This window comes from Coregonus lavaretus, assembly GCF_964263955.1.
Source record: "Coregonus lavaretus genome assembly, chromosome: 13".
Lineage (NCBI taxonomy): Eukaryota > Metazoa > Chordata > Actinopteri > Salmoniformes > Salmonidae > Coregonus > Coregonus lavaretus.
The window spans coordinates 52,104,415-52,131,185 of record NC_140000.1 but is presented as its reverse complement, the minus strand read 5'-3'; the positions used below and the strand labels follow the sequence as shown (position 1 = coordinate 52,131,185).

Here is a 26,771-nt window from a genome sequence, read left to right as displayed (position 1 = left end):
GAGACTAGACATCTACCACCCCACTATCAGATTAGATCCATAAAGGAGACTAGACATCTACCACCCCATTATCAGATTAGGGCCATAAGTGAGACTAGACATCTACCATCCCACTATCAGATTAGAGCCATAAGGGAGAGTAGACATCTACCACCCCACTATCAGATTAGAGCCATAAGGGAGACTAGACATCTACCACCCCACTATCAGATTAGAGCCATAAAGGAGACTAGACATCTACCACCCCACTATCAGATTAGAGCCATAAAGGAGACTAGACATCTACCACCCCACTATCAGATTTAGCCTATGTTTTTTTGTCCGCCACTTTGGTCGTGAAATCACCATCACCCACTAATGAATTTGTCATTTTTGCAGATTAAGTGTTTGAGCTAGTAATATATCAATATTTATTGTTTACAAATTAGCTATGACATAGCCAATGAATGTTTAGCACACCTTTGGATTCCTCCCCATCATAAAAATCTATTGGTTTTGACCGTTTGGACGTTTTTAGTGAGCTTCTTTTCTTTTCCCGCTTTGGCCATGCAGTGCGCCTCACAAAAGTGATTCCTCGTAATGAAATGATGAACTTTACCCTGTATAGTGACCATATATACTGATTGTTTAAAGCAAATCTACCAAAACTATTGCTGATGGTGAACCTTAACAGTCGAAATTAAATATATTGTAAACCCCGTTCAGCAGGTATAGCGTGTTGTGTCTCCGGTAACCTAATTTTATTCTGGTAAAACACCATTGATAACAATAACCTAGCAAATTAAATAGGTTGTCACTCAACTAATAAACCCTAATATCACGCAAGCCATTTGAGCACGTGCAGATGTGTCAAATCAGGAACAGGCCGCCTATACCTTGCGGGAGGTCAAGGTGAATTGAACACCCCAGTCCTGGCGAGAGAGACCTGATAACACATCCAACCAACATCTTGTTAGCATATAGCCACCATATGATAATAATATTGATATTTATGTTAAACATATTGCCTATCACTAGGCCTCAGCAGGGCTCCCGAGTGGCGCAGCGGTCTAAGGCACTGCATCTCAGTGCTTGAGGCGTCACCACGAACCCCCTGGTTCGATTCCAGGCTGTATCACAACCGGCCGTGATTTGGAGTCCCATAGGGCGGCGCACAATTGTCCCAGCGTCGTCCGGGTTTGGCCGGTGTAGGCCGTCATTGTAAATAAGAATTTGTTCTTAACTGACTTGCCTAGTTAACTAAACGTTTTTTTTTTTAATGTAAGGGGAGAGTGTGTACGATAGTAATTATGATATTAATAGGAGACTGTATGGCTATCAGTCAGCCAGGACACAGGCCCTATGATAAGACCAGGGTGTCATTGTAGTCCAGGATGTAGTGTATGATCCAATTATGTGTCTTTGTGATAACATGGTCCCAGGTGATTGGTCAGAAGGGGGTTATAAATAAAAAAGAGAGGCATGTATTCTCTCTCTGGTTTCTCTCTCTCTCTCTCTCTCTCTCTCTCTCTCTCTCTCTCTCTCTCTCTCTCTCTCTCTCTCTCTCTCTCTCTGTCTCTGTGTCTGTCTGTCTGTCTGTCTGTCTGTCTGTCTGTCTCTCTGTCTCTGTCTCTGTCTCTGTCTGTCTCTATCTCTCTCTCTCTATCTCTGTCTCTATCTATCTCTCTCTCTCTCTGTTTCTCTCTCTCTCTGTTTCTCTCTCTCTCTGTCTGTCTATTTCTCTCTCCCTGTTTCTCTCTCTCTGTTTCTCTCCTCTCCTCTTTTTGCTCCCTCCTCTTGTTCTCCTCTCCCTGCATGTTTACTGGTCATATTTTTTTATTTCATTTAACCCTCCTACCCTTTCTCTCCCTCTACCTTCCTCCCTTCTCTCTCTCTCTGGCAGTGATGGTAGCAGTGTGATGCTATCTGTTCAGTGTTCCTGTTCCCCCTGATTGATTTATTTAATTAGTCTCCTCTATCCAGGAGGGTGGTCACTCTACAGACTACAGGCTCCATTAATCTCTTGGATGGGGGTCCCTACACACAGAGGCACATACGCACGCACGCACACACACACACACACACACACACACACACACACACACACACACACACACACACACACACACACACACACATACACACACACAGACACACACACATGCATACACATACACACACACACATATACACACACACACACACACATTGTCTTTGAAGCATGCAAGATCGGTGTCAGGGCCCTGGGCATAGGCATGTGTAACCAATAGACTCTGTACACAGACACACAGACACATACACACAGACACATACACACAGACACGCACACACACAGACACACAAGACACACATGCCACGGTGGTGAAGCCCTGAATCATATCCAGTCATTTTGCTCTTGAAGTGTTGTTCTGTTGTGACGTTATGTCCATGTCTCCTGTTGTTCTGTTGTGACGTTATGTCCATGTCTCCTGTTGTTCTGTTGGGACGTTATGTCCATGTGTCCTGTTGGGACGTTATGTCCATGTCTCCTGTTGGGACATTATGTCCATGTCTCCTGTTGTTCTGTTGGGACGTTATGTCCATGTCTCCTGTTGTGACGTTATGTCCATGTCTCCTGTTGTTCTGTTGGGAAGTTATGTCCATGTGTCCTGTTGGGACGTTATGTCCATGTCTCCTGTTGGGACGTTATGTCCATGTCTCCTGTTGTTCTGTTGGGACGTTATGCCCATGTCTCCTGTTGTCCTGTTGGGACGTTATGTCCATGTCTCCTGTTGTGACGTTATGTCCATGTCTCCTGTTGTGACGTTATGTCCATGTCTCCTGTTGTTCTGTTGTGACGTTATGTCCATGTCTCCTGTTGTTCTGTTGGGACATTATGTCTATGTCTCCTGTTGGGACTTTATGTCCATGTGTCCTGTTGTTCTGTTGGGACGTTATGTCCATGTCTCCTGTTGGGACGTTATGTCCATGTGTCCTGTTGGGACGTTATGTCCATGTCTCCTGTTGTTCTGTTGGGACGTTATGTCCATGTCTCCTGTTGTTCTTTTGGGACGTTATGTCCATGTCTCCTGTTGTTCTGTTGGGACGTTATGTCCATGTGTCCTGTTGGGACGTTATGTCCATGTCTCCTGTTGGGACGTTATGTCCATGTCTCCTGTTGTGACGTTATGTCCATGTCTCCTGTTGTTCTGTTGTGACGTTATGTCCATGTCTCCTGTTGTTCTGTTGGGACGTTATGTCCATGTCTCCTGTTGGGACGTTATGTCCATGTGTCCTGTTGGGACGTTATGTCCATGTCTCCTGTTGGGACGTTATGTCCTTGTCTCCTGTTGTTCTGTTGGGACGTTATGTCCATGTCTCCTGTTGTTCTGTTGGGACGTTATGTCCATGTCTCCTGTTGGGACTTCATGTCCATGTGTCCTGTTGTTCTGTTGGGACGTTATTTCCATGTCTCCTGTTGGGACGTTATGTCCATGTGTCCTGTTGGGACGTTATGTCCATGTCTCCTGTTGTTCTTTTGGGACGTTATGTCCATGTCTCCTGTTGTTCTGTTGGGACGTTATGTCCATGTGTCCTGTTGTGACGTTATGTCCATGTCTCCTGTTGTTCTGTTGTGACGTTATGTCCATGTCTCCTGTTGTTCTGTTGGGACGTTATGTCCATGTCTCCTGTTGTTCTGTTGTGACGTTATGTCCATGTCTCCTGTTGGGACGTTATGTCCATGTCTCCTGTTGTGATGTTATGTCCATGTCTCCTGTTGTTCTGTTGGGACGTTATGTCCATGTCTCCTGTTGTTCTGTTGGGACGTTATGTCCATGTCTCCTGTTGTTCTGTTGGGACGTTATGTCCATGTCTCCTGTTGTGACGTTATGTCCATGTCTCCTGTTGGGACGTTATGTCCATGTCTCCTGTTGTGATGTTATGTCCATGTCTCCTGTTGTTCTGTTGGGACGTTATGTCCATGTCTCCTGTTGTTCTGTTGGGACATTATGTCCATGTGTCCTGTTGGGACGTTATGTCCATGTCTCCTGTTGTGATGTTATGTCCATGTCTCCTGTTGTGACGTTATGTCCATGTCTCCTGTTGTTCTGTTGTGACGTTATGTCCATGTCTCCTGTTGTTCTGTTGTGACGTTATGTCCATGTCTCCTGTTGTTCTGTTGTGACGTTATGTCCATGTCTCCTGTTGTTCTCTTGGGACGTTATGTCCATGTGTCCTGTTGGGACGTTATGTCCATGTGTCCTGTTGTGACGTTATGTCCATGTCTCCTGTTGGGACGTTATGTCCATGTCTCCTGTTGTTCTGTTGGGACGTTATGTCCATGTCTCCTGTTGGGATGTTATGTCCATGTCTCCTGTTGTTCTGTTGGGACGTTATGTCCATGTCTCCTGTTGTTCTGTTGTGACGTTATGTCCATGTCTCCTGTTGTTCTCTTGGGACGTTATGTCCATGTGTCCTGTTGGGACGTTATGTCCATGTCTCCCGTTGGGACGTTATGTCCATGTCTCCTGTTGGGACGTTATGTCCATGTCTCCCGTTGGGACGTTATGTCCATGTCTCCTGTTGGGACGTTATGTCCATGTCTCCTGTTGTGATGTTATGTCCATGTCTCCTGTTGTCCTGTTGGGACGTTATGTCCATGTCTCCTGTTGGGACGTTATGTCCATGTCTCATGTTGTTCTGTTGGGACGTTATGTCCATGTCTCCTGTTGTGACGTTATGTCCATGTCTCCTGTTGTTCTGTTGGGACGTTATGTCCATGTCTCCTGTTGGGACGTTATGTCCATGTCTCCTGTTGGGATGTTATGTCCATGTCTCCTGTTGTTCTGTTGTGACGTTATGTCCATGTCTCCTGTTGTTCTGTTGTGACGTTATGTCCATGTCTCCTGTTGTTCTTTTGGGACGTTATGTCCATGTCTCCTGTTGTGACGTTATGTCCATGTCTCCTGTTGTTCTTTTGGGACGTTATGTCAATGTCTCCTGTTGTTCTGTTGTGACGTTATGTCCATGTCTCCTGTTGTTCTGTTGGGACGTTATGTCCATGTCTCCTGTTGTTCTGTTGGGACGTTATGTCCATGTCTCCTGTTGTTCTGTTGGGACGTTATGTCCATGTCTCCTGTTGGGACGTTATGTCCATGTCTCTTGTTGTGATGTTATGTCCATGTCTCCTGTTGTTCTGTTGGGACGTTATGTCCATGTCTCCTGTTGTTCTGTTGGGACATTATGTCCATGTGTCCTGTTGGGACGTTATGTCCATGTCTCCTGTTGTGATGTTATGTCCATGTCTCCTGTTGTGACGTTATGTCCATGTCTCCTGTTGTTCTGTTGTGACGTTATGTCCATGTCTCCTGTTGTTCTGTTGTGACGTTATGTCCATGTCTCCTGTTTTTCTGTTGTGACGTTATGTCCATGTCTCCTGTTGTTCTCTTGGGACGTTATGTCCATGTGTCCTGTTGGGACGTTATGTCCATGTGTCCTGTTGTGACGTTATGTCCATGTCTCCCGTTGGGACGTTATGTCCATGTCTCCTGTTGTGATGTTATGTCCATGTCTCCTGTTGTTCTGTTGGGACGTTATGTCCATGTCTCCTGTTGTGATGTTATGTCCATGTCTCCTGTTGTTCTGTTGGGACGTTATGTCCATGTCTCCTGTTGTTCTGTTGGGACGTTATGTCCATGTCTCCTGTTGGGACGTTATGTCCATGTCTCCTGTTGTTCTGTTGTGACGTTATGTCCATGTCTCCTGTTGTTCTGTTGGGAAGTTATGTCCATGTCTCCTGTTGTTCTGTTGGGACGTTATGTCCATGTCTCCTGTTGTTCTGTTGGGACGTTATGTCCATGTCTCCTGTTGTTCTGTTGGGACGTTATGTCCATGTCTCCCGTTGGGACGTTATGTCCATGTCTCCTGTTGGGACGTTATGTCCATGTCTCCTGTTGTGACGTTATGTCCATGTCTCCTGTTGTTCTGTTGGGACGTTATGTCCATGTCTCCTGTTGGGACGTTATGTCCATGTCTCCTGTTGGGATGTTATGTCCATGTCTCCTGTTGTTCTGTTGTGACGTTATGTCCATGTCTCCTGTTGTTCTGTTGTGACGTTATGTCCATGTCTCCTGTTGTTCTTTTGGGACGTTATGTCCATGTCTCCTGTTGTGACGTTATGTCCATGTCTCCTGTTGTTCTTTTGGGACGTTATGTCAATGTCTCCTGTTGTTCTGTTGTGACGTTATGTCCATGTCTCCTGTTGTTCTGTTGGGACGTTATGTCCATGTCTCCTGTTGTTCTGTTGGGACGTTATGTCCATGTCTCCTGTTGTTCTGTTGTGACGTTATGTCCAAGTCTCATGTTGTTCTGTTGGGACGTTATGTCCATGTGTCCTGTTGTGACGTTATGTCCATGTCTCCTGTTGGGACGTTATGACCATGTCTCCTGTTGTGATGTTATGTCCATGTCTCCTGTTGTTCTGTTGGGACGTTATGTCCATGTCTCCTGTTGTCCTGTTGGGATGTTATATCCATGTCTCCTGTTGTGATGTTATGTCCATGTCTCCTGTTGTTCTGTTGGGACGTTATGTCCATGTCTCCTGTTGGGACGTTATGTCCATGTCTCCTGTTGGGACGTTATGTCCATGTCTCCTGTTGTTCTGTTGGGACGTTATGTCCATGTCTCCTGTTGTTCTGTTGGGACATTATGTCTATGTCTCCTGTAGGGACGTTATGTCCATGTCTCCTGTTGTTCTGTTGGGACGTTATGTCCATGTCTCCTGTTGTTCTGTTGGGACGTTATGTCCATGTCTCCTGTTGGGACGTTATGTCCATGTGTCCTGTTGTGATGTTATGTCCATGTCTCCTGTTGTTCTGTTGGGACGTTATGTCCATGTCTCCTGTTGTTCTGTTGGGACGTTATATCCATGTCTCCTGTTGTGACGTTATGTCCATGTCTCCTGTTGTTCTGTTGTGACGTTATGTCCATGTCTCCTGTTGTTCTGTTGGGACGTTATGTCCATGTCTCCTGTTGTTCTGTTGGGACGTTATGTCCATGTCTCCTGTTGGGACGTTATGTCCATGTGTCCTGTTGTGATGTTATGTCTCCTGTTGTTCTGTTGGGACGTTATGTCCATGTCTCCTGTTGTTCTGTTGGGACGTTATATCCATGTCTCCTGTTGTGACGTTATGTCCATGTCTCCTGTTGTGACGTTGTGACGTTATGTCCATGTCTCCTGTTGTTCTGTTGGGACGTTATGTCCATGTGTCCTGTTGGGACGTTATGTCCATGTCTCCTGTTGGGACATTATGTCCATGTCTCCTGTTGTTCTGTTGGGACGTTATGTCAATGTCTCCTGTTGTTCTGTTGTGACGTTATGTCCATGTCTCCTGTTGTTCTTTTGGGACGTTATGTCCATGTCTCCTGTTGTGACGTTATGTCCATGTCTCCTGTTGTTCTTTTGGGATGTTATGTCCATGTCTCCTGTTGTTCTGTTGGGACGTTATGTCCATGTCTCCTGTTGTTCTGTTGGGACGTTATGTCCATGTCTCCTGTTGTTCTGTTGTGACGTTATGTCCAAGTCTCATGTTGTTCTGTTGGGACGTTATGTCCATGTGTCCTGTTGTGACGTTATGTCCATGTCTCCTGTTGGGACGTTATATGACCATGTCTCCTGTTGTGATGTTATGTCCATGTCTCCTGTTGTTCTGTTGGGACGTTATGTCCATGTCTCCTGTTGTCCTGTTGGGATGTTATATCCATGTCTCCTGTTGTGACGTTATGTCCATGTCTCCTGTTGTTCTATTGGGACGTTATGTCCATGTCTCCTGTTGGGACGTTATGTCCATGTCTCCTGTTGGGACGTTATGTCCATGTCTCCTGTTGTTCTGTTGGGACATTATGTCTATGTCTCCTGTAGGGACGTTATGTCCATGTCTCCTGTTGTTCTGTTGGGACGTTATGTCCATGTCTCCTGTTGTTCTGTTGGGACGTTATGTCCATGTCTCCTGTTGGGACGTTATGTCCATGTGTCCTGTTGTGATGTTATGTCCATGTCTCCTGTTGTTCTGTTGGGACGTTATGTCCATGTCTCCTGTTGTTCTGTTGGGACGTTATATCCATGTCTCCTGTTGTGACGTTATGTCCATGTGTCCTGTTGTGATGTTATGTCTCCTGTTGTTCTGTTGGGACGTTATGTCCATGTCTCCTGTTGTTCTGTTGGGACGTTATATCCATGTCTCCTGTTGTGACGTTATGTCCATGTCTCCTGTTGTTCTGTTGTGACGTTATGTCCATGTCTCCTGTTGTTCTGTTGGGAAGTTATGTCCATGTCTCCTGTTGTTCTGTTGGGACGTTATGTCCATGTCTCCTGTTGTTCTGTTGGGACGTTATGTCCATGTGTCCTGTTGGGACGTTATGTCCATGTGTCCTGTTGTGACGTTATGTCCATGTCTCCTGTTGGGACGTTATGTCCATGTCTCCTGTTGTTCTGTTGTGACGTTATGTCCATGTCTCCTGTTGTTCTGTTGTGACGTTATGTCCATGTCTCCTGTTGTTCTTTTGGGACGTTATATCCATGTCTCCTGTTGTGACGTTATGTCCATGTCTCCTGTTGTTCTGTTGTGACGTTATGTCCATGTCTCCTGTTGTTCTGTTGGGACTTTATGTCCATGTCTCCTGTTGTTCTGTTGGGACGTTATGTCCATGTCTCCTGTTGGGACGTTATGTCCATGTGTCCTGTTGTGATGTTATGTCTCCTGTTGTTCTGTTGGGACGTTATGTCCATGTCTCCTGTTGTTCTGTTGGGACGTTATATCCATGTCTCCTGTTGTGACGTTATGTCCATGTCTCCTGTTGTTCTGTTGTGACGTTATGTCCATGTCTCCTGTTGTTCTGTTGGGAAGTTATGTCCATGTCTCCTGTTGTTCTGTTGGGACGTTATGTCCATGTCTCCTGTTGTTCTGTTGGGACGTTATGTCCATGTCTCCTGTTGGGACGTTATGTCCATGTCTCCTGTTGTTCTGTTGGGACGTTATGTCCATGTCTCCTGTTGTTCTGTTGGGACGTTATGTCCATGTCTCCTGTTGTCCTGTTGGGACGTTATGTCCATGTGTCCTGTTGGGACGTTATGTCCATGTCTCCTGTTGTGACGTTATGTCCATGTCTCCTGTTGTGACGTTATGTCCATGTCTCCTGTTGTTCTGTTGGGACTTTATGTCCATGTCTCCTGTTGTTCTGTTGGGACGTTATGTCCATGTCTCCTGTTGGGACGTTATGTCCATGTCTCCTGTTGTTCTGTTGGGACGTTATGTCCATGTCTCCTGTTGGGACGTTATGTCCATGTGTCCTGTTGTGATGTTATGTCTCCTGTTGTTCTGTTGGGACGTTATGTCCATGTCTCCTGTTGTTCTGTTGGGACGTTATATCCATGTCTCTTGTTGTGACGTTATGTCCATGTCTCCTGTTGTTCTGTTGTGACGTTATGTCCATGTCTCCTGTTGTTCTGTTGGGAAGTTATGTCCATGTCTCCTGTTGTTCTGTTGGGACGTTATGTCCATGTCTCCTGTTGTTCTGTTGGGACGTTATGTCCATGTGTCCTGTTGGGACGTTATGTCCATGTGTCCTGTTGTGACGTTATGTCCATGTCTCCTGTTGGGACGTTATGTCCATGTCTCCTGTTGGGACGTTATGTCCATGTCTCCTGTTGTGATGTTATGTCCATGTCTCCTGTTGTTCTGTTGGGACGTTATGTCCATGTCTCCTGTTGTTCTGTTGGGACGTTATGTCCATGTCTCCTGTTGGGACGTTATGTCCATGTCTCCTGTTGTTCTGTTGGGACGTTATGTCCATGTCTCCTGTTGTTCTGTTGGGACGTTATGTCCATGTCTCCTGTTGTCCTGTTGGGACGTTATGTCCATGTGTCCTGTTGGGACGTTATGTCCATGTCTCCTGTTGTGACGTTATGTCCATGTCTCCTGTTGTGACGTTATGTCCATGTCTCCTGTTGTTCTGTTGGGACGTTATGTCCATGTCTCCTGTTGTTCTGTTGGGACGTTATGTCCATGTCTCCTGTTGTCCTGTTGGGACGTTATATCCATGTCTCCTGTTGTGACGTTATGTCCATGTCTCCTGTTATTCTGTTGGGACGTTATGTCCATGTCTCCTGTTGTTCTGTTGTGACGTTATGTCCATGTCTCCTGTTGGGACGTTATGTCCATGTCTCCTGTTGTTCTGTTGGGACGTTATGTCCATGTGTCCTGTTGGGACGTTATATCCATGTCTCCTGTTGTGACGTTATGTCCATGTCTCCTGTTGTTCTGTTGGGATGTTATGTCCATGTCTCCTGTTGTTCTGTTGGGACGTTATGTCCAAGTGTCCTGTTTGGACATTATGTCCATGTCTCCTGTTGTTCTGTTGGGAGGTTATGTCCATGTCTCCTGTTGGGACGTTATGTCCATGTGTCCTGACTGTGTGAGTGTTTCGATTCTGTACGAGCCAAGGCCAAACCAAAGCCATAATTGCATGAAACAACCAATCCAACCTGTTTGTTCACACTATGGGATGTTAAGCGCCATTCAGATTCGTTACCAGCCATCCTATTCCCTAAATAGTGCACTGCTTTTCACCAGGGCCTATATGATTCTGGTCATGAGTAGTACACTGTATATGGAATAGAGTGCCACTTGGGACACAGCCCAGTAATGTAACCATTGAAGGGAGTTTGTGTTAACCTCTTGACTGGGGCTGGATGGAACGCTGATTGTATTTGTCGCCCCGTCATTTGCTGGAGTGCACCCTGAATTGTAGATGTGTTCATATACCAATGGTCTGCTAATGAAGTTGACCTTTTTAATTTCCCTCTGCTTATTTACATGCACATGCAATGTGAAAACACACACACACACACACACACCATCCCAACTTTCCACCCTTCCACCCCACCCCCACAAATGGTTGCTCTAATGACACTGACCTTTTTGTTCGGTGTGTGTGTTGATGTGTTTATTAGCGTGGCAGTGTGCTGCCTGCTGATTGGCTCCTGCGGTGGCGGGTTGGGGAGCACTTTATTAAGCACCTCTTATGGCCGGGGGAACAACAACAGGCAATCACAGAACAATCCCCAGTTAGCTGCATTGTGTTGCTGTGTGATTGGGACCACAGGACTCCTCTGGGTGGGTGTCTGAGAGAGCACAGGACGAAGGTTGGGAGACAGACTGGGTGGATGAACACACACATTGGACACACTTGGACACACACTCGGATTAACACATTTGAATACAGATATTGTACATTCTCAGACACGGGCTCACCCAAAAAATTTGGACACAGGTTTACCTACAGTGAGGGAAAAAAAGTATTTGATCCCCTGCTGATTTTGGATGTTTGTCCACTGACAAAGAAATGATCAGTCTATCATTTTAATGGTAGGTTTATTTGAACAGTGAGAGACAGAATAACAACAAAATAATCCAGAAAAACGCATGTCAAAAATGTTATAAATTGATTTGCATTTGAATGAGGGAAATAAGTATTTGACCCCTCTGAAAAACATAACTTAGTACTTGGTTGCAAAACCTTTGTTGGCAATCACAGAGGTCAGATGTTTCTTGTAGTTGGCCACCAGGTTTGCACACATCTCAGGAGGGATTTTGTCCCACTCCTCTTTGCAGATCTTCTCCAAGTCATTAAGGTTTCGAGGCTGACGTTTGGCAACTCGAACCTTCAGCTCCCTCCACAGATTGGCTTGGCCACTTCAGGACCTTTTAATGTGCTTCATATTGAGCCACTCATTTGTTGCCTTGGCCGTGTGTTTTGGGTCATTGTCATGCTGGAATACCCATCCACAACCCATTTTCAATGCCCTGGCTGAGGGAAGGAGGTTCTCACCCAAGATTTGACGGTACATGGCCCTGTCCATCGTCCCTTTGACGCTGTGAAGTTGTCCTGTCCCCTTAGCAGAAAAACACCCCCAAAGCATAATGTTTCCACCTCCATGTTTGACGGTGGGGATGGTGTTCTTGGGGTCATAGGCAGCATTCTTCCTCCTCCAAACACAGCGAGTTGAGTTGATGCCAAAGAGCTCGATTTTGGTCTCATCTGACCACAACACTTTCACCCAGTTCTCCTCTGAATCATTCAGATGTTCATTGGCAAACTTCAGACGGCCCGGTATATGTGCTTTCTTGAGCAGGGGGACCTTGCGGGCGCTGCAGGATTTCAGTCCTTCACGGCGTAGTGTGTTACCAATTGTTTTCTTGGTGACTATGGTCCCAGCTGCCTTGAGATCATTGACAAGATCCTCCCGTGTAGTTCTGGGATGATTCCTCACCGTTCTCATGATCATTGCAACTCCACGAGGTGAGATCTTGCATGGAGCCCCAGGCCGAGGGAAATTGACAGTTATTTTGTGTTTCTTCCATTTGCGAATAATCGCACCAACTGTTGTCACCTTCTCACCAAGCTGCTTGGCGATGGTCTTGTATTCCATTCCAGCCTTGTGTAGGTCTACAATCTTGTCCCTGACATCCTTGGAGAGCTCTTTGGTCTTGGCCATGGTGGAAAGTTTGGAATCTGATTGATTGATTGCTTCTGTGGACAGGTGTCTTTTATACAGGTAACAAACTGAGATTAGGAGTGCTCCTAATCTCAGCTCGTTACCTGTATAAAAGACACCTGGGAGCCAGAAATCTTTCTGATTGAGAGGGGGTCAAATACTTATTTCCCTCATTAAAATGCAAATCAATTTTTAACATTTTTGACATGCGTTTTTCTGGATTTTGTTGTTGTTATTCTCTCTCACTGTTCAAATAAACCTACCATTAAAATTATAGACTGATCATTTCTTTGTCAGTGGGCAAACATACAAAATCAGCAGGGGATCAAATACTTTTTTCCCTCACTGTATATATACACACACACACACACACACACACACACACACACACGAGTAAACACTCAGGCTATTCTGGTGTTTACGACTAAATGAGATTCCACCGTAAAAAAAACGTTGGAACACCCAATTTCATTCTAACTTTATAGGGCCATATGCAATAAAACAATTCATTTAGATGCGATTCCATTTACCCAAATGTTGTTTGGAATGCACCGCTCCATTATCTGTCATGAAATGGATTGAGCCTAACCACCTCGTTGACTGTTTTACAGCTGTTAAAAACAATTAAGGGATTTTGCACCTTATTTGGTCTGTACCTAAAATCCCTTTTTACCTGTTTTCACCCCTCAGTGTGTATGTGTGTGTGTGTGTGTGTGTGACAGAGACGGTTTGGCTCAAGGTATTACCGGCTCCTAGCAGTGTGGCTGCTGAAGGATAGTGTGTGTTGGGGCAAAGAACACTAATGTTTGCCTGTGGAAGAGGAGCAGGGAAGTTGAAATGTCAGACCTGTTAAAAAAACTGTCTCTTGGTTTGAAGGAAAAGGGAGTTTACTTTGAGCCTATGATAAGTTACAGCTGTCATGTGGCTTACAAGTTTGATGAAAAATAACATGATGTGTGTGGTGCTATGATAATGAATCACATCGCTCTCTTATTCACGTATATGTGGCTTAGTGTGTGTGTGTGTGTGTGTGTACACATCTTCATCAGCAGGGGGGGTGGGGGGGGTTCCTCTCTGTGCTTCATTAGGTCCATATGGAACCTTTTTGGGGGTACACACACACACACACACACACACACACACACACACACAGTACACACACACATTTCCATCTATAACCTGATCACACACTCAGTGGTTGCCATGGGTGAAGCTTTGAGTGGGCGGGTTCCGCATCCGCCCCTCCTCCAGAGTGTAATGATGCGACATCACCATCACCATGGTAACCCCCTGAGGAGAAAGGAGGGAGAGAGAGATGTGTACACATCTTCATCAGCAGCATGGTAATATGGGGGGGGGGTTCCTCTCTGTGCTCCATTAGGTCCATATGGAACCTTTTTGGGGGTACACACACTCACACAGTACACACACACACACTCACACAGTACACACACTCACACAGTACACACACACACTCACACAGTACACACACTCACACAGTACACACACACACACACACTCACACAGTACACACACACACAGTACACACACTCACACAGTACACACACACACTCACACAGTACACACACTCACACAGTACACACACACACACACACTCACACAGTACACACACTCACACAGTACACACACACACACTCACACAGTACACACACACACACTCACACAGTACACACACACACTCACACAGTACACACTCACACTCACACAGTACACACACTCACACAGTACACTCACACAGTACACTCACACAGTACACAGTACACACACACACTCACATGGTACACACACACAGTACACACATACAGTACACACACACACACTCACACAGTACACACTCACACAGTACACACTCACACTCACACAGAAACACACTCACACAGTACACTCACACACACACACACAAACACAACACAACCCCGCTGAGTGAACATCTTCATCTATAACCTGATCACCCAACCCAGTGGTTGCCACGGGTGATGCTTTGTTGTGGGCAGGTTCCGCCCCCGCCCGTCCCCCCGGAGTGTAATGATGCGACCATCACCGTGGTAACCCCCCGAGGAGAAAGGAGGGAGAGAGAGAGAGGGATGATTAGGAGGTTTGACATGGAACGCTGTCTGGGGGGAACCACAACATTCTCAGGATTAGTGTTAGGGGCGGAGACTCATAACTCAATCAGTGTGTGTGTCTGTGTGTGTATTGGGGAGCCATCTGTTCATAGGTGAGTGTGATATAAGCACTCACAGCATCCAAGGGGGTGATGATGATGATGATGGTGATGATAATGTTAAGGGTTTTCACCCACCCTGGCAAAACACAATCTGCTCTGACATCTTGTGACGCCCCCCCCCCCCCTCATCTTACTGTATGTGGCATGCCTTTAGCTGTGCACTGTTGAATAGCGGGAACCGGGTTACCAACTTTTCCCGGGATAAACAACTGCGAGAAACTGGTAAATTATAATAAATGATTTCTAGGAGCAGCATGGAACTGTTAAATGATATGCTGTGTCTAAATCTGGCTTCTCTATGGAACACGGCCTACTCTATCTGCATGATGGATCATCAACGCTCAGGGTGGGGACAGACCGCACAGTTCACAATGCATGTTTCATCTCATGGTCACTTTTTTTCTTATGAAAGGTAGGCCTACATTTGCTGCAGCATAGCCTATGCTATGGACTGAATGCACATCTAATTTACACATCTCCATCTGGCTTTTCGGGGGTCACCTTATTTTTTTATTGTTAAGATACTGTTTTTTTAATTGCAGCTGTAGAGTTTTAAAGCAGCCTATCACTCGAATATTGTTGCGTTAAATCAGTGCGCGCGCGAGCACTCTCTCACATTCTTTCTCTCTCCATTAATTCTATTCAAATTGCATAGGCCTAATCATCTTCAAGATATATATCTTAATATATCAATGTCTTAGCCTACCTCTTCCATATACTGTATTTAGCTAATGAATGATGGGTTATGCATAAGCTTCTAACTTTAGCCTTTGTCTCTTGGGCAGTATGCACCTGCGTATGGCTCATCAGGCTCAGGTAGCATAAGGCTTGAATTTTCTTGCCAATCAAAGCTCTAATCAAATGTGCTTCAGAATTACACTTCCGGTTTTGGCGGGAAATACCGGTGTTTCCCGGGAGAAAAGGGATTTATTCTTGCGATGGAACATTTGTAAAATACCGGGAAGATATTCAACCCTACTGTGCACATGCTATAAACATAATGTCGGCTTGAAAGCATTGATACATTAGCCAAGCCCTTTCATTAGTTTATCATACATAATACTGTATGTGAATAACAATACAGTCCATGCTGGTCTTTTTCCAGTTATAGAGAGCTGCGATTGTAAATAAGCATCTCTCTGTGAGGAACTATGACATTCCGCTCTCAATTTGTGCATCATTCCATTAGAGAAGTAGTTGGTTGGATGCCTTCACTGATGTAAACACTAACAGCGGGTGCTGATTGGCTGTGATCTGCACTTTAACTCGTCAGAGAGGCCTTTGATTTGACGTGATCGCAGGTGGCAGCTTGTGATAGGTGTTTTCCGCTCTTCTATGAAGATGCATCAAAAGAAGAAGCTTCTTTACTGGGATTTCATCGTCATATGACTGCTTGCGTCTCAAATGGCACCCTATTCCCAATATAGTGCACTACTTTTGACCAGGGCTCATGGGGCTCTGGTCAAAATTAGTGCACTATGTAGGGGTTAGGGTGGCATTTGGACAGAGACACTGAATCGTTCCAGTGAAGTGAACTCCAATCAGAGAGAGAAGAGAAGAGATGTCTGTGAAGTGTTTATTTCCATTTAGATTGCAGCAGGGTCTAACATGCCTAATGCCGTCCAGCCAAGGTTTGTTTGTAGAACTACTACATGTGTTATTGACAATTTGCTGAATCTACACGCACGCACACCACCACTCATACACACACACTGGAACATACACACACACACACAGATAATCAACTCTTTCACAACCTTACACACACACTGGAACAAACACATATAGAAAGATAATCAACTCTTTCACAACCTTACACACACACTGGAACAAACACATATAGAAAGATAATCAACTCTTTCACAACCTTACACACACACTGGAACAAACACACACACAAAGATAATCAACTCTTTCACAACCTTACAAACACATATAGAAAGATAATCAACTCTTTCAAAACCTTACACACACTGGAACAAACACATATAGAAAGATAATCAACTCTTTCACAACCTTACACACACACTGGAACAAACACATATAGAAAGATAATCAACTCTTTCACAACCTTACACACACTGGAACAAACACATATAGAAAGATAATCAACTCTTTCACAACCTTACACACACACTGGAACAAACACATATAGAAAGATAATCAACTCTTTCACAACCTTACACACACTGGAACAAACACACACAAAGATAATCAACTCTTTCACAACCTTACACACACACTGGAACAAACACATATAGAAAGATAATCAACTGTTTCACAACCTTACAAACACACACAGAAAGATAATCAACTCTTTCACAACCTTACACACACACTGGAACAAACGCATATAGAAAGATAATCAACTCTTTCACAACCTTACACACACGCAAATGCATGTGCACAAACACACTGGAACAAACACATATACAAAGAGAATTACATTTTACATTTTAGTCATTTAGCAGACGCTCTTATCCAGAGCGACTTACAGTTAGTGAGTGCATACATTTTTATACTGGCCCCCCGTGGGAATCGAACCCACAATCCTGGCGTTGCAAGCGCCATGCTCTACTAACTGAGCTACACGGGGCCCCTTTCACAACCAAACACACACCAACACACAGCCCTCCCCTCACTGGGGTAAAGGGGAGTCACACATGAGTAGGACAGTGTCTGGCAGATCATTCATCAACGTCAGCATGGCCTCGCGCCTCTGACACTCCCTCTGCACACGCCGGACGGCCCACATGCTTCTGCTACTTCAGTGTGTGTGTGTGTGTGAGCATGTTATTTGTGTTTGTAGAACCCTGGCCTGCAGACTTGAATGTGGGGTGACACGAGTCACAGCCGACACAGGAGTCAGCGGTTTTGGGTCAGTGATGAGAGTGACGTGGCGGAACGCACAGGGTTAAATGCTCTGGCCCTCTCGATCCGTAGGGGCCGCCCCTCGATTAATGGGGAAACCCTCTGACCTGTTTCAGGGGCACGACAAAGCCCCTTGACAGCCCTCTCCAGACCCCTCTATAAGACCTTGTGTGTGGATCTTTTTGTAACAGAGACAGGACAGCAGTACAGGGGTAGAAGAGTTGGGATAGTTTCCATGGCCATTCAGTCTGTACATTAATACCATTTTATTTGACTGACTGTCTGTATTAACATTTAATTCACCTCAATTCCACAGTTTCAGCAATATGGCAAGGCCTAGTAGTGAACCATTCAATAGACAGCATCCACTGGGCACAGATGTCAGTTTAACGTTGAGTTGTCAACTAACGTGAATTCAACGTGAAATCAACCAAAAATGTCACCATGTTATTGGATTTAGGTTAAAAGTTTGACTTTTTTTGCTAATCTAATCCGTTTTCCACTTTGATTCAACGTCATCACATAGATTTTTTGGATTGAAATTACTTAGAAAAGACGTTGATTCAACAAGTTTTTGCCCAGTGGGCATCATGGCAGCTTTTATGTTCTTTTGACTATTTCACTCAGGACACACCCTGATGCACTCAAGGTCCAAAAATGCTAAATATGTCCTCTATCATCAGTCAGTGAGAGTAATGAGAAAAACTCTCCCTTAGATCAGTCTCTTTATATGAAGATTAATACTGTACTATTATCACACTAGAGGCTCAAAGTCATCAAGGACACATCCCGCCCCTGCTCTCGCCTCCATTCAGGAGTGTTTAGAACTCTAATAACTGCTATTATCACCAGCTCAGGCGTTTCTATGGTGATGCCACTGCATTAACGGCGGCTGTAGCCAATGAGACGATAGTCTGAGTGCTCACTGTGCCCTGTTTTCATCATTAGCTCTCAGAGATAGTGCCTTTCACTCTCTCTGACGGAATTTACACCGGTAAATCGCTGAATTTCTAGAGACCCATTTTGTGTATCGCCGGGCCTCAATTAAATTTGCTTTCAGCCAGACACAAAATATAAGAGAAAGAAGTGCAAGCCAGCCATGTTTCAGTGTGTATGTGTGTGTGCTTTGGTTTTAATGCATTTGGTAGAGGAATGATGGAGCGAGTGGAGTGTGACTGGGAGTGTGTTACTTAAAGCTAGAGTGTTTGTGGAATGAGAGTGAGTTGTTTCGCAGCCCCCAGAATGCATTTCGTCTCCTCCCTGTGTGACAGTTAAATAAGATGGAGAGGTCCCACTGTTTGTCAAGACCCCTGTGAATGATCTCTCTCTCTCTCTCTCTCTCTCTCTCTCTCTCTCTCTCTCTCTCTCTCTCTTCCCCCCTCCCCCCCCCCCTTCTCTCAATCTGCGGCCCTTGATGACTTTGTAATGATTTCTGCTGAAAAGACGAATGGTTATGTTAAATGAGCAGAGTCAGATAAGGTGAGCAGAGCCAGAGCATTTTTTCCTGGATTAATGGATCTGGAATCCATTGTATACCGTCCCTGTTCCTGACCTGCTGATATCCAGCCTCACTAACTCTTAGTAGGAGGAGAGAGAATACTGGACTTAGTGTTCAAACACCAAGGAAAGAGAGAAAGAAAGAGAAAGAGAGAGGGAGAGAGAAAGAGAGAGAAAGAAAGAGGGAGAGAGAAAGAGACCAAAAGGGAAAGATTTCTGTCTAGTGTTCATCTTTCTTGTAGGTTTTTTAGCAGCTGAAGGTGATTTTAAAGTGAAAGCTAACAATTGTATGACTGATTCATTGGAGTTGGCTTTAGTTCTTGCCCAATAGCAGGATGGTTATCATCTCCTTGGCTCTCACAGCAACTCCTTCCATTGTCTCTGTGATGACAAATGGAGAAAGTCCTCTTCCTGGCTCCATCACACACTCACTGGGGGTTCTGGTGTGTGTGTGTGTGTCTCTGTTTTTGTGTGTGTGTGTGTGTGTGTGTTCGACTGTGCGTGTGCCTGTACGTCTGCTTGTGTCTAGAAGTGCCAGCCCTCCCCTACTGAGTGAAGGGGTCCCTGCTCTCCTCCGTCATGCTGGCAGGGGGCCGTGGGCAATGGGACTGGGGGGGTCCCCTGACGGAGTTTCATGACAGGGACCAGCCTTGTGTAGCTCTGGGTATGGGCAGCCCTACAGATCATTACCCCCCAGCAGGGAGAGGGACCAGTGGGCTAGCCAGGAGTCCCTTTAATCAGTAACTGCCCTGTTCAGGCCACTGCTGCCCCCTGCTGACTACACCCTGCCACTGTTGCCAGCGGGGCATCTTCAACAGTGTAAGAGTTGGTATGGCTAGCTGCCACTGCTAACCAATACTGCTGCTGCTGCTTACGCACTTTGTAGCGCTGTGCTACTTCTAGACTAGCGGTTAGCACTGCCATGGCTAATGCTAGTGAGTTTCAATGGACCACTCCACTGTGTGCACTAGTATCGGTCTTTATTTGAATCAAACACACTTTGTCTTGGTCTGACCCACAAAAACAACTCACACACAAACCTTTGATGCTAAGAAATTCATTTTTATTGATAAAATACCAGAAGAAATGACTAGATATTATAGAAAATAGTGAGAGAGGAAAAATAAGTAAATAATTAAAATAAGAGGAAAGAAGATAGTTGATCCTCACTGGTCACCAGTAGCCGGGGAAACAAAGACATCTCTGTACTCTGTTCTCAGTGGGTTTCCCTTTGTGTCTTACCTCTGGTTTATCCTGTTGGCATTTGGACCCACAAGGTGTTTCAGTTAACTACCATCCACTACATTAGTAGTCTGCTTATTTTAATTTAATTTTACCGCATTTTATCCAGTTCTTATCCAGTTCCAAGAATAGACAGACCTGTAAATAGCACAGGGAGAGAGGTCAGATAAATATGTCAGGTTTCATTTAAAAGACAGTGGTGACAGTGTGGGAAGTCAGCTCTTATGGCGGTTTATGATGTGCGTTATGTCAATGTTATGACAACATAATATACACTATACAGTTGGGGAAAAAAGTATTTAGTCAGCCACCAATTGTGCAAGTTCTCACACTTAAAAAGATGAGAGAGGCCTGTAATTTTCATCATAGGTACACGTCAACTATGACAGACAAAATGAGAAAAAAAATCCAGAAAATCATATTGTAGGATTTTTTATGAATTTATTTGCAAATTATGGTGGAAAATAAGTATTTGGTCAATAACAAAAGTTTCTCAATACATTGTTATATACCCTTTGTTGGCAATGACACAGGTCAAACGTTTTCTGTAAGTCTTCACAAGGTTTTCACACACTGTTGCTGGTATTTTGGCCCATTCCTCCATGCAGATCTCCTCTAGAGCAGTGATGTTTTTGGGCTGTCGCTGGGCAACACGGACTTTCAACTCCCTCCAAAGATTGTCTATGGGGTTGAGATCTGGAGACTGGCTAGGCCACTCCAGGACCTTGAAATGCTTCTTACGAAGCCACTCCTTCGTTGCCCGGGCGGTGTGTTTGGGATCATTGTCATGCTGAAAGACCCAGTCACGTTTCATCTTCAATGCCCTTGCTGATGGAAGGAGGTTTTCACTCAAAATCTCATGATACACGGCCCCATTCATTCTTTCCTTTACACGGATCAGTCGTCCTGGTCCCTTTGCAGAAAAACAGCCCCAAAGCATGATGTTTCCACCCCCATGCTTCACAGTAGGTATGGTGTTCTTTGGATGCAACTCAGCATTCTTTGTCCTCCAAACACGACGAGTTGAGTTTTTACCAAAAAGTTCTATTTTGGTTTCATCTGACCATATGACATTCTCCCAATCCTCTTCTGGATCATCCAAATGCACTCTAGCAAACTTCAGACGGGCCTGGACATGTACTGGCTTAAGCAGGGGGACACGTCTGGCACTGCAGGATTTGAGTCCCTGGCGGCGTAGTGTGTTACTGATGGTAGGCTTTGTTACTTTGGTCCCAGCTCTCTGCAGGTCATTCACTAGGTCCCCCCGTGTGGTTCTGGGATTTTTGCTCACCGTTCTTGTGATCATTTTGACCCCACGGGGTGAGATCTTGCGTGGAGCCGGGAAAATTATCAGTGGTCTTGTATGTCTTCCATTTCCTAATAATTGCTCCCACAGTTGATTTCTTCAAACCAAGCTGCTTACCTATTGCAGATTCAGTCTTCCCAGCCTGATGCAGGTCTACAATTTTGTTTCTGGTGTCCTTTGACAGCTCTTTGGTCTTGGCCATAGTGGAGTTTGGAGTGTGACTGTTTGAGGTTGTGGACAGGTGTCTTTTATACTGATAACAAGTTCAAACAGGTGCCGTTAATACAGGTAACGAGTGGAGGACAGAGGAGCCTCTTAACGAAGTTGTTACAGGTCTGTGAGAGCCAGAAATCTTGCTTGTTTGTAGGTGACCAAATACTTATTTTCCACCATAATTTGCTAATAAATTCATAAAAAATCCTACAATGTGATTTTCTGGAATATTTTTCTCAATTTGTCTGTCATAGTTGACGTGTACCTATGATGAAAATGACAGGCCTCTCTCATCTTTTTAAGTGGGAGAACTTGCACAATTGGTGGCTGACTAAATACTTTTTTCCCCCACTGTATATACAAAAGTATGTGGACACCCCTTCAAATTAGTGGATTCTGCTATTTTTAGCCACAACCGTTGCTGACAGGTGTATAAAATCTAGCACACAGCCATGCAATCTCCATAGACAAACATTGGCAGTAGAATGGCCTTACTGAAGAGCTCAGTGACTTTCAGCGTGGCACCATCATAGGATGTCACCTTTCCAACAAGTCAGTTCGTCAAATTTCTGCCCTACTAGAGCTGCCCCTTCCAACTGTAAGTGCTGTTATTGTGAAGTGGAAACATCTAGGAGCAACAACGGCTCAGCCGCGAAGTGGACTGCCGAGTGCTGAAGCGTGTAGCGCATAAAAATTGTCTGTCCTCTTTTGCAACACTACTGAGTTCCAAACTGCCTCTGGAAGCAACGTCAGCAAAATAACTGTTTGTCGAGAGCTTCATGAAATTGCTTTCCATGGCCGAGCAGCCGCACACAAGCCTAAGATCACCATGCGCAATGCCAAGCGTCAGCTGGAGTGCTGTAAAGCATACAATGACATTCTAGACGATTCTGTGGAAGCACAGAATCGTCTAGAATCCACTAATTATACACCTGTCAGCAACGGTTGTGGCTAAAAATAGCAGAATCCATTAATTTGAAGGGGTGTCCACATGTTTTTGTATATATATAGCCTCATCTCTGGTTAAGAAGTTACCGACCTACTCTGGACACTATGACCAGTCTTTCATTAACAACTTTTACCATAGCAAAGGTATCACAAATGGTTTGTTTGAGCTGTGCATGGTAACAGTGGTCTAAGGCACTGCATCACAGTGCTAGCTGTGCCACTAGAGATCCTGGTTCGAATCCAGGCTCTGTCGTAGCCGGCCGTGACCGGGAGACCCATGGGGCGGCGCACAATTGGCCCAGCGTCGTCCAGGGTAGGGGAGGGAATGGCCGGCAGGGATGTAGCTCAGTTGGTAGAGCATGGCGTTTGCAACGCCAGGGTTGTGGGTTCGATTCCCACGGTGGGGCCAGTATGAAAAATAAATAAAAAATAATAATAATATGTATGCACTCACTAACTGTAAGTCGCTCTGGATAAGAGCGTCTGCTAAATGACTAAATGTAAATGTAACAGAGGACAACGTTTCCAATCTACTATGCTTAATGAGCACAAACAAAGCAACTGGGCTGGATAACCTTCCTGCAAGATTCATAAAGGATAGTGCTTGTGTCACTGCTAAAATGATAACGCATATTGTAAACCTTTCTATTAGTAGAGGTACATTTCTCAATGATCTCTAAACAGCCCGGGTGGTTCCGCTCCACAAGAAGAGTAGTAAAACAAATGTAGGAAACTACAGGCCTGTGTCGATCCTCAGCACCTTATCCAAAGTTGTTGAGAGATTCGTTTTTAATCAACTTGAGGGATACCTTCTCGAGCACAAACTTCTTTATGAACTCCAATCTGGCTTTAGAACAGCTCATTCCACTGATACTTGCCTTATCCACCTTTTTGACCACATCAAGCAGGAAAATGAGAAGGGGAACTATACAGGTATGGTCATGTTAGACTTGCAGAAAGCTTTTGACACTGTGGACCATGATATTCTCCTGATGAAACTGAAATGCATGGGTCTAAATGATGTAACACAGAATTGGTTTAGGTCTTATCTGACCAACAGAACACAAGTATGTCATTGTGATGTTCTGTCAGAGGCCAAAGAAATATCCTGTGGAGTACCTCAGGGATCAATTTTAGGGCCTCTCTTATTTATTATTTATTATATACGTTAACGATATGACAGATACAGAAAACTGCAAACTCCTGCTTTATGTTGATGACTCAGCCATACTGGTATCAGGAAAGGATACAGTTTACATAGAGTTTACCCTGAGTAAGGGATTGCATTTTGTTAGAGATTGGGTGACTGACAACAAATTGTCGCTACATTTGGGAAAAACGTAATCGATTTTGTTTGGAACAAAACGTAGATTGCTTAGGGCTGACAAGATAAAGGAAAACTGTGCAGGCAAGGAGATTGAATCTAAAACAAGTGTGACTTATCTTGGTGTGTCCGTAGATCAATCCCTTTCCGGAGACCTGGTTGCTGCAAAAATTATTTCTAAAATGGCGAACAAATTGAAATGTTTATATCGTAACACTAGATATTTTAACATCAAAGTTAAGAAACTGCTTGTCTCAACCTTGATTCAGTGTCATTTTGATTAAGCCTGCTCTGCTTGGTATAGTGGGCTATCGGAAAAGCTGAAAAAGAGAATGCAGGTGATGAAACATAATGTTATCAGGTATATGCTGAATGTCCCCCCTAGGACCCACATAGGGGTACAGGAGTTCTGGGAGGTGGGCTTGTTGCCTTTGGAGTCCAGAGTGGACCAACTTAAACTTAATCATATGTTTGACATCTTAAATGATTGTCCTCCTGGTTATATGAAAAAACACGTTGATATGGTCTATAACCAACACAGTTACAATACCAGAGCTAGTGTTATGTCTTGTAAAATCCCAAGAGTAAACAATATTGCGAGGAGCACGTTTTTCTATACAGGCTTTTGTCTATGGAATAGCCTCCCCTTGGAGATCAAGCAAAGAAAATGTAGAAATAGGTTTAAAAAGCTGGCAAAGGTTTTCATTTGGACAAGTTTGTCTAAGTAAGAGATACCACTCCACTGCCCCTTGTGCCCCCTACTGCTGGTCAGGTGTATTTATTTGAACGATAGGTATGCTGTTCAATGAATAGATTGTTTTCATGTGAAATTAATATGGTTGATTTTTAAGGTTAGGAAAAAGTGCAGTGAATAGTGCCACTTTCTAGGATGTCAATATGAATGTATTTCTGGTTGTTTGTCATTTTGTCTTGCCTTTTAATCATTATGTGTTATTGTTTTTACCATCGAGGACCACTTTGGAAACAAGTGTTTTAATTAATGCTTTCAAGTGATATCCTCTGGGTCCACATTGTACATTTTGTTGTATATGTCTGTTACTCAAAATAAATTCAATTTAAATAAACTATGTGGCAACAGTTTGGGGAAGGCCCTTTCCTGTTTCAGCATGACAATGCCCCTGTGCACAAAGCGAGGTCCATACAGAAATGGTTTATAGAGATCGGTGTGGAAGAACTTGACTGGCCTGCGCAGAGCCCTGACCTCAACCCCAATCGAACACGTTCGCGATGAATTGCAACGCCGACTGCGAGCCAGGCCTAATCGCCCAACATCAGTGCCTGACCTCACTAATGCTCTTGTGGCTGAATGGAAGCAAGTCCCCGCAGCAATGTTCCAACATCTAGTGGAAAGCCTTCCCAGAAGAGTGGAGGCTGTTATAGCAGCAAATGGGGTACCAACTCCATATTAATGGCCATGATTTTGGAACGAGATGTTCGACGAGCAGGTGTCCAAATGCTTTTGGTCATGTAGTGTAGGTCTGTGGCAGTGGTGTCAAGTTTGGTGTGTGTATTGAAGTGTCTGCTTCCGTCCTGCTATTTGTAACGCTACTCTGGCCTACCTGTAATGACTGTAGTTTTGACAGAGCTCGCTGGGGCTCTTGTCGTTCGTGCAGGCATAAGTACACACACACACTCACCTGATCTCTCTCACTCACACACACACCTCCTGCCACTCCTCTGACACGGCGGTATATCGACAATGACAAACTCCCAACAGCATCCACTCCCTGACAGGAGAATATAAAGTCATTGTATTAGATTTGTTGCCTGCTGACAGCTTTGCACATCGGACAGGAGAGACCTGACAGTCCCCTCTCCTCAACACTGGGTTACACTACTTCAGGAGCCATATCATTTTCTGCTCCCCTTCTAGTGGTTGTAAAGAGATAACTACGTCCCAAATTGCACCCTATCCCCTATATAGTGCACTACTTTTGTCCAGAGCCCTGGGCCCTGGTCAAAAGTAGTGCACTATATAGGGAATAGGGTGTCATTTGGGACTCAGTGATATGTGTCCTGGTTAAGTGAGGACAAGGGAGTGGCTGAATTACAAGGATCACTGGGCTCAGAGCTGAGGTGTCCGTGACAGTGACAGTTTTGTGGTTGAAATGAAAAATGTTATGTTGGTTGAGGTTAGGACTTTTTTTATTCAACACTTTGTCACATTGTCAAACCACAACATGTTTCATATTTCTTTTTTTATTTGATATATCATTTTTTATAATCAGAACAAATAAAAAACGAGTGTCTATAACTATTAACAGCTGAAACATATTCTCTCCCTCTCTCCATGTAAGGAGATGTATTATTTCTGCCTGAAATGAAACATTTAATGTATAATTATGAATGTATTAACCCTGTATTTCTCTGTGTCCTCTCCAGAGCACAGTGGTAGTGGAGAAGTCCATCCAGGACCTGATGACTCTGATGCAGGACCTGAGTGCCTACTCCAACCAGTTCCTGGAGATGGTCTGTGACAAGCTGAAGGAGTACAAGGAGATCTGCAATACCGCATACAGGTAAGAGTTAGACTGGTCTGTGACAAGCTGAAGGAGTACAAGGAGATCTGTAACACCTCATACAGGTA

The 26,771-nt window shown here is 44.6% G+C and overlaps 1 protein-coding gene across 1 annotated transcript in view; it reads left to right on the top strand.

Moving 5' to 3' along the window:
• The window catches only part of LOC311140109 (exocyst complex component 4-like), a 210,081-nt gene that overhangs the window by 148,395 nt on the left and 34,915 nt on the right, over positions 1 to 26,771 (top strand). The window contains exon 12 of the mRNA XM_084175046.1: positions 26,567 to 26,703. Coding sequence (XP_084031172.1) covers positions 26,567 to 26,703 — 137 coding nt within the window. The remainder of the gene's footprint in view (positions 1 to 26,566; positions 26,704 to 26,771) is intronic.